The sequence below is a fragment of the Rattus norvegicus genome, chromosome 5, assembly GCF_021556685.1.
Source record: "Rattus norvegicus strain SHRSP/BbbUtx chromosome 5, alternate assembly SHRSP_T2T, whole genome shotgun sequence".
Taxonomy (NCBI): Eukaryota; Metazoa; Chordata; class Mammalia; order Rodentia; family Muridae; genus Rattus; species Rattus norvegicus.
In genome coordinates this window covers 163011295-163023413 of record NC_141538.1, presented here as the reverse complement: position 1 = coordinate 163023413, position 12119 = coordinate 163011295, and the positions used below count along the sequence as shown (strand labels likewise).

Sequence of the window (12119 nt, the reverse complement as noted above, 5' to 3'; positions counted from 1 at the left end):
TAAATTAGGGGTTATAGAACGGTCACTTTCCAAGTCTGTCAAAATTTCTGTACCTGAGTTGCGATCCCTCTGTTAATTGCCCTTAATTAGTAAAAAAGATGTACTTGAAAATATTTTTAAATAAGAAATTCTCACTAAAAGAAAGTAAGACTCCGGGGGTGCAGCTCGGTGACAATGTTTGCCTCTTGTGTTCTGTGTCCTACACCAGCCCCAATACCAGAAACTGCAAGGGAGAAAGAAGTTTGTAATTGCAGCTCTGCATAATTTTTGAAAAGTACTAGCCATTGTTTGTCCTGCTGACTACTGCTTATCGGCAGTGGTTTTAGAGTCTTAATTTTTAAGTCCCGTGCTGTGCCCACATGAGACGTTTGGAAGTCTCCTTGCTTCCTGCAATTACTTTGTGTGGTTAGAAAGAGTGGCTATGCCGACTCCATCCAGGGAGTATTTGCTGCACATTGATATGTGTAGGTTATACTGCAAGTGGTGAGGGAGAGCCTTGAAAATAGAAGTGGGTAGGCAAAGGAAAAGGACAGAAAAGACATGATGGTCCTTGATGCCAACTGACTTAGAGCCTTTTGGTAAACAGAGAAAGACCACCTTAGAATTGAGGGTCTATGTGAGGATGATAATGTTAGAGGGAGCTGGCGAGATGGCTTGGTGACTAGGGCTCTTCTGCTCTTCTAGAGGACCTGAGTTCAGTTCTAGGTACCCATGTTGGGAGCTGTCAGCTGCTGCAATGCTCCTGGGGATGGGGTCTGACTCTTCTAACCCCTGTGAGCACCTGTACCCATGCCATGTGTCCTCCCAAACACCCCACCTCCCTACCCCTTCATACACAAAATGACAAATACATTTTAAATGGTTCTGGAGTAACTGGGCTGTTCCCTTTGAATGCAGGTGGTGTTAGCCAAGCACGTGTACGAGCAGGTGTTGCAGACGATGGACAACCTCGTGTACAGTGAAGATCTGAATAAGTTTGCAGCCAGTGCCCCGCCATCCCCCTGCCCTAACTCTCCCCTGCCCCCACTCAGTTCCTGTGGAGAGCCTACTGCAGAGAAGAAGGAGAATGGATTGTTCAGCCACTCCAGCTTTTCTAGCGCTTCTCAGAAGTCCTTGTCTGTGAAGGAATCCAAAGCCTTCACTCAGATTCAAGCCAACTTCTGTATATCGGAGTTGCAGGTTCAGCTGAGCGGTGACCTGACTTTAGGGGCCCAAGGGCTTGTGAGCTTGAAGTTTCAGGATTTTGAGGTGGAGTTCAGTAAAGACCATCCACAGACCTTATCCATCCAGATTGCCCTGCGCTCACTCCTCATGGAAGACTTACTGGAGAAGAATCCAGACTCTAAGTACAAGAGCCTGATGGTGTCTCGAGGGGCTCCCAAGCCATCCAGCTTAGCACAGAAGGAGTACCTCTCCCAGTCTTGCCCTTCGGTATCCTGCGTAGAGTATCCTGCCATGCCCCGGTCTCTCCCGTCCCACATGGAGGAAGCACCTAATGTCTTCCAGTTGTATCAAAGACCCATCTCCACATGTCGGAAAAAGCAAAAGGAAGTCCAGGACAAGAGCTACCCCCAGACCCCACCCCCTTCTCCCTCAGTGGATGAGCCCAAGGTGCTTGTTGGAAAGAGTAAGTTTGACGATTCCTTGGTCCACATCAATATATTCTTGGTGGATAAAAAGCATCCAGAGTTCTCTTCCAGTTACGGTCGCATTAACCGGAGCATCGACGTTGACTTTAACTGCTTGGATGTGTTGATCACCCTGCAAACCTGGGTGGTGATACTGGACTTTTTTGGGATTGGCTCTACTGCAGACAACCATGCGATGAAAGTGCCACCCGAAGGCCCTCTCCAGAATGTGAAGGCAGAGGCCACTGCTTCCATGCAGTCTGAGCTGCAGGAGCCAGTGAACTCCAAGCTGGATCTCAAGGTATCGTTATACCCTGAGGATGAGTTTGAATCATATCGGAGTGTAAGCACGTTACATTTGTCCTTGAAAAGAGCTCTGATTGGCAGAGGGCTGCTGAGAAATAGAGACTTCAGTGATGTCGATGCCTTGGGAAGGTTTTGTTGTAAAGCCCATGTGGAGGCAGAGGGAATATTTAGTTTATTTAACCCAGCCTGTCCTTTACCAGGGCCATTTGATTCCAGGGAATCCTTTTTGCTTCTCTAGCCTATCTTGTTTCCTCATTGTGTGACATCTTGTGTGACAATGTGAGGTCTGTATGCAAAACGCCTCGCCGAGGGTCTGATGCATGGAAGCAGCTTCTATTGCACAGCTTTTGGGTGAGGCTTTCGGTTAGCTCCCACCCTCACAGCATTCTTGGCTTTTGCTGGGCTCACTGTAGCAGTCGTCACAGAATGCAGTGTGCAAATTGGATTGCCTGTTGGAATCCGGACTCTTGCACTGCAGCTGCGGCCCTGGGTGAATCAGGGAACCTTTTCCCCTTCAGGATTTCCATCAGTGAACTAACTGGGTGGTATGCCGAAGTGCCCATAGACAGGATGGTCCCAAGCTTTAGATGAGATTAATGCGAGGCCTCCACCTAACAAGCATCCAGCGAGTTGTTGGCTGTTACAGTTTTTATTCTGACATGGATTTTCACGACTGTAACTTAACCTTGATATTCATATTGAAAATAGTAGGAAAAAGAGGTAGCAAACATGCAGCCTGCCGAGTATGGTGGGACAGCAGCAGCTGCTAACTCATGTGCCCGGGGAGGAAGGTCTTCATCTGTGTCTCAGTACATTCGGCCTTGCATGCACTGCTGGAAGCAGCCAGGAAGGGAGCTCCATTTCCCCATGCTGCTGTTGTCTTGCTTCTCTAACCTGTGAACAGGCTTCACTCCTCTAGAAGCAGGAAGCCTGGGAGGAGAGATGGGGGAGAAGCCCCTTCTGCCTTTTACTTAATGCTGGGGATGGGGTGGGGAGGGTGGGGAGCACACTTCTTGGCAGTGTTCTGAGGCTCTGGGCATTGGGCCTGTCAAGGTGACTGGAAGTGGCAGTGTTCATTCTCTGGCTGGATTTGGTGTTAGCAAGGTGACTCTGTTCTCTTTGTGCCTGTGGAGATGCCTCAGCAGTCCTTCCCTGCTATGATAAAATGTTTGGTGCTCTGAAGGCTTTGCATACAATGCTGTAGAGAACAGGACTAGATAAATGCTCCTTAACAATGTATTTTTTTGAAACAAGAATTTTTGAGCATTTTTATTATGATGGATTTCTCATATCACAGAAAATGTGTCATGAACCTCAAGATTTCCAACACTATAATCCATTACCTTAATTTCTTTTCTTCACTGAAGTCTTTTAAAGCAAAATTCTAGGGCTGGTCAGATGGTTCAGTGGGTAGAGGTGTCTGTTGTCAAGCCTGACAGAAGGAAAGAACTGACTCCCGAAAATTGTCCTTTAACCTCTACTTGTGGGCACATGTATGCCTGGACACACATACAAATAAATAAATGTTAATAAAATTAAAGCCAGTTAATGAGACTCTATCTGAAAAGCAGACACACACACACACACACACACACACACACACACACACACACATACACGTACACAATTATACCCCCACATTTGTTTCTGTGGGTATTTTTTGTTTTTTTACTCAGGTTTTTAGAATGTTGCACAAATGCCTTTTTCTGGATGAGATATGAAGGCGTGAATAGGTTGAGAGATTTGAGGCCTTTCCTTTGGTCTCGGCAGTGCTAGGCTCTCTGAGGAGAGTTTTGTCAACTATGGAATAAGTCAGTAAACCAACAATGACCCTCTGAGTCAGTGCTCCATTTGCTACCAGTTCTTCAGTCTCTTGGGTGTAGAGTGAGCCATCCCTCTTGGTCTCCATATGCCAGTAGTGCTCCTCCTTCCCCATGACGTCAGCCTGCCTTTGGGATTAGGAGTAGGTGGATGGGATTCAGGTGCACCCAAGTGGCAAGTGCTTCTTGTCACTCTTGAGTCAGGAGGCAGGAGAGCTGGTCCTTTCTCAGTGATGTGAAGGTGCCATGCCATGAGGTAGGTTCAGGCAGCGACATCTAGGCTCCTTCCCACAGAGCATTTTTACACCTAGGATATCTGATCTTTGGAGATTTGATGCCTAGGGATTTTATTGCCTTTTCGTGGGATCCTGCTGTCTTGCCATCCTTCTGTGGCCCTGTCAGAGGAGTGAGAGCAATGACAGCAACGAGCCATTGCTCTGACTACAGGGCTCCTTCCACCTTCTTCCTTCTGCCTTTGTTTCCCTGTTTTCCTTGGAGTTCCTTACCCACCTGGCAAATCCTGAACACCCACTCTGTCTGACTTGGAGGACAAGGTTGCCGGCACACATGTCCTTCCATCTCCTGCACCATCTTCTCAGTGCCTGACCTCTAAGGCAGAAGAGCTGGGCGCCTGCCAGCAGATTCTTAGACATAATAAACTGTGTTTTCTGGAGTTACTTTAGTGTAATGAAGCCTCTGTTAGAGAATTCCATTCCTAACACAGAGGTCTCTGTCCCTGTCCTTCTGAAGTCCAATTGCTGAACAGAGACCTCTGTTAAATACAGGCTCAAAGGTATTAGGCAGTATTCCAGGTCATTTTTATCATTTGTCTGCATAGATTTTATAGATGAGACCTGATTTTACAGATCTGTGAGTCATTACAGAACTGTGCACTGCTAATGATGGATTTTAGGATGGGAAACCTTGTTTTTATACCATGAAACATTTTACCACCTACTGAGGAATGTAGCGGAAATGTGGCCGGATCTGAAGTTGGAATTTTTTCCTTATGTGCTCTGTCACCAGATCTTCTTTGGGGTATAAATGAAATTGGTACCTTGTAAGGCTTGGGCTGGTGAGGTAGCCTGCTAGCAAGCTCGGCCATCTGAGTTTGGATTCCCAGAACCCACACAACAGAGGGAGGAAAAGTAAAAAGAGAGAACATTCATTCCTAAAGATTGTCCTCTGCCCTCCATATACATATACAAGCCCAGATACACAGGTACACATGTGGATACATGCATGCACAAAGGCATGCACATGTGTGAGTACACACAGACAGACAGACAGACAGACAGACAGACAGACACACACACACACACACACACACACACACACACACTGAACAAGTAATATTTACCTTTACCTTTCCAAGCCTGTTGTCATTCTTACCCATTCTGTCCTGCCGTTCCCTGTCCCCTCAGTAACTTGCTTTTTGCATTGTATCTTGTATCCTAGGTTCATTCACTTTCTCTTGTGCTGAGTAAGGCCACCAGTGAGCTTGCTAAAGCAAATGTGTCCAAATTAGTAGCACACATGGAGATGATTGGTAAGTGGGACTAAGTCAAGCACTCATGATCTAGTAAGTATTCAAATATCCAGGACAAAGTTATTTGTCCTCACAGGCCAACTGTGGCTTGATGGTGAGAATTGCTAAGACCATCATTTACAGTGGTGGCCCGCAAATCCAGGCTGTGGGATCACCATTGTCTATTACAAAGGCAGGCGACTGGACCAACTTCCTCCCTGCTCCTCTCCTATCCCATTCCAAGACTCTTCTGAAGATTGTATGGGCTCCTAGCATTGTTCTGTGTAGGGAGATAAATGTTTGTTCAAATTGTTCAAATGGGGATAGTTTTGAGAGTGAAATGGGGGAGCTATTAATAATTTGATCAGGAAGACAGGCAGGTCAAAGGGCTGTTGGTGAGAAAATGAAACTAGTTCTTCTTTTTGTACTCTTAAATAGGGGTGCTGCCAAGAGATGGCATAGTAGTCTGCAGTAGGGCATAGTAGTCTGCAGTAGGGAGGGCATAGTAGTCTGCAGTAGGGCATAGTAGTCTGCAGTAGGGCATAGTAGTCTGCAGTAGGGCATAGTTGTCTGCAGTAGGGCATAGTTGTCTGCAGTAGGGCATAGTAGTCTGCAGTAGGGCACTGCAGCAAAGTTGGCCTCTCTCCGGCGGGATTTTGCGGGTTGGAATTCTTACTAGAGCATCAAGTTGTAAGTAATGGGGTAGATAAGTCACAAGCCCAAACCCTGCTCCTTCCTTAAGGGATGTGCAATACAACAGTGAACATTAAGATGCTGATGCTGTCATGGTATCAGAAACATCACTGGAGAAGAAATGGGCTAATATACAGGCCTCATGGTCTGATAGGATTTTAGAAAATCATTCAAGAAAAATGGTCTTTAACTAGGAGAAGCATGGCATTTTTGTTAGAGGACATTAGGAATCAATGATGTGTATGTGTGTGTGTGTGTGTGTGTGTGTGTGTATGTATGTATGTATGTATGTATGTATGTATGTATGTATGTATGTATGTATGTCATGAGTCCCTGGGGAGCTGATCTGGCCTGCCAGAGGTATATACCTTGGTAAGCATGGCATCAGCTGTGTAATGCTATTATTGGTTTTGTCTTGTAGGAATAGCAGTAGCTCAATAACTGGCCTGGAACGTCCATGTAGACTAGTCTGGTCTCCCATACCAGGGAGCCACCGTAACCCCCACCCCCACCTAGAAAGGATCATTTTAAGCTCTGGTTTCAGTGGCGTGTGCTGCAGCACCTGTCTCCATTCTCTCACCCCAGGGCTGTGCCCCCCCCTCCCCAGCAGACCCACTTCCACTCTGTGTCCTCACTGTCTGTCCCCAGGCTTCAGCTTGTTTTCCTCTTTTATCAAGTCACTCCAGGCATCTGACACAGACACTTTCTTTTATAATTCCTAACTCAGTGCACAGACCTTGTGATGGCTCTCTAACATCTACTCAGTGGTCTGACCTCAGAATCCTGCCTCTTTAAGTTGGCAGTGCTTTTAGTTTGATTCCTTTCCCTAACCCCTGGTATGCAGTGTTGCTGGCTTGTGTAGCCTTGGTTGTTGTTTAGATTTGTTCAACTCCTTTAAACTTTGTCATTGAAACCCTTAGAAATAGCACATGAAATGTTTTCCTGGTGTCTTGGCATCTGAAAATTTACCTCTGACATTTAGTTTGATTAAAAAAATGGAAGTTGAAGGCATGTGTAGATCATTTTTAATTCAGATGTATTAAGTGATTGCAGAACAGGTCCATAATAACGTTTTGGTTTTGACACACGTAGAAGGAGACCTGGCCTTGCAGGGGAGCATCGGGAGCTTGTCTCTGAGTGACCTCACGCCACACGGAGACTTGTACAGAGAACGCTTCACCACAAGTGGAGAGGAGGCTCTCATCTTCCAGACTTTCAAGTAAAGCTTGCACCTCTTCTCTAGCTGTGTGCCATGTCACTGCTGTTTGTGGAGTTCTTTTTCAACATTATTTTACATTTGTTTATTTTCTATGTGTCTTCCACAGTGGGCAACTTGCAGAGCTGGGTCTCTGCTTACATCATGTGGGTTCTGGGGATTGAACCCAGGTCTTGAAGCTTGACAGAAAGTGCCTTGATCCACTAAACTGTCTTGTCAGCTCACTGTTTAAAATTCTTATTGATTAAACAATGGAAAAAAATTTACTTTTTAAAGTAAAATCGAAAAGCTCTAGCTTGTGAAGACTCCTGATTTATATAGAATTTTCATAAAGAAGATTTGCGTTGGAGATTATTTAGTGCCTTATAAATATGGGATAAGATTGACATAATCCCAGTTATCAGAAGATCTGGGCTCTGTCAGCTCCAACCAACTTGGAGTCAAAGCAAGTCACTTACTCTATGTGCCACTTTTCCTAGTCTGTGATGGGGGCCTGAGCTGAGCAGTCTCCAAGCTTCCACATAGCACTGAGTGCTCTGGCATGGTTTTAGTCTGAGAGCATTGCTCATGCTGAATAATGAGAGTGTGCTGGTTTTGCTAATAAATATGACTTATATTGAGTTCCTTGTTGGCTTTTAGAGGGTATATTTAGGCCTATCTGTTTACCTTAAAGTATGGTTTCCTGGATGAGGTGTTCAGTTTTCTTAAGAGGTATTAGAGAATGTGTATTCTTTTTTTTTTTTTTTTTTTCCCTTTTTTTCGGAGCTGGGGACTGAACCTAGAGCCTTGCGGTTGCTAGGCAAGCACTCTACCACTGAGGGAAATCCCCAACCCCAAGAATGTGTATTCTTATGTAAGGTTACCCCCACTTTCAGTGTTCTGTTAGTGCTGAGAAAAGTGGTTTCAACCAAACCGTCTATGGGCAGAAGATGTAGCTTAGCAGTAGAGTGTTGCCAGCATGTGTGAAGCCCCTGGGTTCAATCTCCCTTGCCTCCCTCTCTCCCAGGTCTCAGAACTCCTCACTGGAACGTTATTGTTCGCTCCTGAGAAATTGGACTTCTAGGTTTAGATTGATTTGTTTATTTTATATAATCACAATAACATGATTCTCCAATAAATGAGACAATGTGAACTGTTACTTTTCTGCTTGGCACAAAAGTGCATTCCTTAGTAAATATGAAGTTCTTCCACTTACTGTGGCATCTTGGCCCGTTAGATCCAGAGTGACTATAAAAGTCCTCTGTTCATGTGTGAATCCACACTCGACCTTACAGTCTACATTTCCCTGAAAAAAGGAGTGAAACGCACCTCTCTGGTTTGAGAAACCCCTTTCCCCTGAAGCAGTAGTTCTGTTGCTTCCATTTTCCAGGGCTTTTAAAATTACTTCCCAAACCCATATTGCCCCAGGCTCTGCTGGGAGCAGCTGCAGCCCTTAAGGCAGGAACAGGAGGTGCTGTGCACGCAGTTCAGGTTGTTGTGGAAGTGTGAGTTTATGCTCAGTGGGACCCACTCTTGGTTGCCCTGGTTGCCACACCACACTTTCATTTACCTTAGCACAGTGTGAAAAATTAGTAACAGGCTTGTTTTGGGGGCTTTTCAGTTTAATAGCTAAAGCTTTTTGGAAGAGAAGTCCTTAAAGCAACCTTAGTTTTCTTTTAATCCTCAAATTGTGCTGCTGTCTGAGTCCTTTATTTGTCCCAACTTTCAGATATGGGCAGCCGGACCCTCTGCTTCAGAGAGAGCATGACATCCGTGTGAGCCTGCAGATGGCCTCCGTGCAGTACGTGCACACGCAGCGCTTTCAGGCCGAGGTGGTGGCCTTCATCCAGCACTTCACGCAGCTGCAAGACGTCTTAGGGCGCCAGCGAGCTGCTGTTGAGGGGCAAACGGTGGGTAGCATCATGTCTTCAAGTTGCGTTTCCGATTTGATCTATGGAACTTTATAAAAAAATTTCTTTTATTGAAAATAGGTTTTATTTTTATGATATATTCTGATTATCGTTTCCCCTCTCCCAGCTTGTCTCAATTCTTCTCTTGTCGCCTCCCATCCAGATCCACACCCTTTCGGTCTCTAGTTAGAAAACAAACAGGCATCTAAGGAAAAACAAGAAAATAAAATAATAATGCGAGGTGTGTGTGTACATGCTTGCTTATGTGGGCACATGGGACCAAAGGTTGACATTGGGTATCTTAATTACCAAATCTGAAGGTAGGGTCCCTCACTGAACCTGAAGCTTGGTGTTTCAATTAGCATGGCTGGCCAGCAAGTCACTAGGACCCTCCTGTCTCTGCTCCCTAGCACTGGGGGTACAGTGCTGCCAAGCCTGTCATTTGCATGCTGTTCTAGTTTCCTTTCTTATAAAGTACCCTGACAAAAGCAACTTAGGGAACAAAGGATTTATTTAGCACATAATCCAGGTTACAGTCCATCATAGCTGGGAAGTCACTGCAGCTAGAGTTTTTTGGCAACCGGTCACATTCTGTTGTAGTCCAGAGCAGAGAGAAATGAATGAATGAATGAATGAATGAATGAATGAATGAATGCGTGCACGCTCACTTGCTTGCTCGCTCTGCTTGATGTCTCCATTCTTAAATAGTTCTGGGTCCTCTGCCTAGCTAACATTGGGCTGGGTCCTCACACATAGGTTTAGATGTCCCCTGCCACCCCAGATATTCCCACAGGCCCACCCAGTGTAAATATTCCCTTCTTGAGACTCCGTGCTTCTAGATAGTATCAAGATTACAATTAAATGTGATCAACACTTGTAGGTTCTGGAGATCTAAATTTATATCCTCATGCTTACATATCCAATACTATAAACACTAAGTTATTTTCAGAGCCCTGATCAATAGACCTTTAAAAATTTATGACTTCTAGTTAGGTGAATGGGTGTGTATCTGTATGTGGGTATGTGCCCATGAATTTATGTGCATATAGAAGCTGGAGACATCTGTTCCATTGGAGCTGGAATTACAGGTGGCTGTGAGCTGCCCAGTGTTTATGCTGGGAAAGAAATACAGGTCTTCTGGAAGAGCAGTACATGCTTTTATCTACTGAGCTATCTCTCTAATCCATGATCAATAGAATGTTTAAGCCTCCAGAGATAAATCTACAATATTTCACTGAGAAAAGGAGAGGTATTTTCTGATTACCAGTATGTTGTCCATGTGGCAGGTTGATTCCTCACCTTTAAGTCACAGTTCCAAGTTCCTTTGAAGGTTAGCTTTAGGTCTCGGTAAAAATAATAGAAAAGATTTCTGATTGACACTTTTGGATTTCTGGACCCTTTCAGGACCTTAATGGAGTCATTTCTGAAAGCTTTTGGATGATTTTCCAAATGGATGAAACCTTTCTGGACATTTCAGGTCATGGCATCCTTAATGCCTTGATCATTTCTCCCACTTTGTTGCTGGTGTGAACTCTGGGGCCCTTACCCTGCTGGTGCCTGTCCTACCATTGTACTATAACCTCCAGACTTTGGTTTGTGAGGCAGTGCCTTACTGTATAAGCCAGGCTGTTTTTAGCTCATTGTGTCAATTAAGATGGCCTTAGACGTGTGATCCACCTGCTGTAGCTCAACCATTGGAATTGTGGGCCTGTGTTATGCTGCCTAGATATTCTTCCTATTTATTTTTTAATGTTGTAAAAGTTATTTGAAAAATATTTTATATTTTTCCTTTGCAAATTTTGTACATGTATACAATGTATTTTTATCAATACCCCTACTTCTCCCACCAAGCTCTCCTCAGACTTCTAAAAAGTTACCCTCTCAACTTCCTCTCTTGTTTTGATAATCCATTGAGCCCAGTTAGCTGCTCATGTAAACATGGATGGGGGAACTCCACTGGAGTATGGGTAACCCACAGTGGTTACGTTCCCAAAGAAAATGACTCTCTTGGTGTATGTTAATGGGATGACAGCAACAAGAAAACAAGCTAACAAGTTATGATACCAGCGATAAGTGTGGGTAGGCAAATAAAGTGCTGGCTCAGCATTCAAGGGCAATTGCATAAAGGCCTGATGTCCCGAGTTTGACCCATAGAACCCATTTAAAGGTGAAAGAGAGAAACAACTCCAGAGAGCTGTCCTTTGACCTCTGCACGTGTGACATAGAATGCATGCCCCCTCCTCAACACACACACACATACACACACACTGAATAACTTAAGACTCTCTGTGGGTGTAGCTCTCTGACAGAGCACTAGGTTCATTCTCTATAATGCCTCTCTCCCCTAAACCCCCCTCCCCCAAAAAACCCCCTTTGTACTGCAAAGTTGTATTTTTCTCTTTAAAAAGTAGCACAGATGGCTCAGTGGTTAAGAACATTCTCTGCTCTTGCAGAGGACCCAGTTTTGGTTCCTAGCACCTACATGGAGTCTCACAACTGTCTGTAACTCCATTTCCAGGGAATCCGGTGCCCTCTCTCCTCTTTTCCTTCCTGAACTCGAGGAACTTATACAGTGCACATATGTATATTCAGGAAAACACACATGTGCATAAAATAGATTGTTTGCCAGGCATGGTGGCACACACTTTTCATTCCAGTACTTGAAAGGCAGAGACAGGCAGTTCACTAAGTTTGAGGTCAGCCCGGTTTACAAAGCAAGTTCTAGGACAGCCAGGGCCACAGAGAAATCTGTCACGAAAAACTAAAAGGAAAAACTCAATCCAAAGAACAACAACAAAACAAAAACAAAACAACAACAACAACAACAACAACAAAAAAAACCAAAAAAAAAAAAAAAAAGAAAAGAAAAGAAAAAGGATAAAAAGGAAAAAGCAGCTTAGGCCTGGTGAGACTGCTGAGATGGTAAGAGTACTTGTTACCTTGGTTTACATGTGTCCTGTAGTATAGTATATTTTTTTCATCTTTGTGAAATTATTTTTTAAGTTCTTTAATGATTTATTCTCTAATCTGTAGGTTATT

The 12119-nt window shown here is 44.5% G+C and overlaps 1 protein-coding gene across 11 annotated transcripts in view; it reads left to right on the top strand.

The window, feature by feature from the left end:
• Positions 1–12119, top strand: part of Vps13d (vacuolar protein sorting 13 homolog D) — a 225412-nt gene that overhangs the window by 46475 nt on the left and 166818 nt on the right. For all 11 annotated transcript variants that reach the window (XR_015619775.1, XR_015619774.1, XR_015619773.1 and 8 more), the window contains 4 exon segments: positions 898–1929; positions 5213–5303; positions 7068–7194; positions 8900–9080. Coding sequence is in view for 8 of the 11 variants with exons in the window: in NM_001395589.2 (NP_001382518.1) it covers positions 898–1929; positions 5213–5303; positions 7068–7194; positions 8900–9080 (1431 nt within the window). In the remaining 3 variants the exon portion in view is untranslated.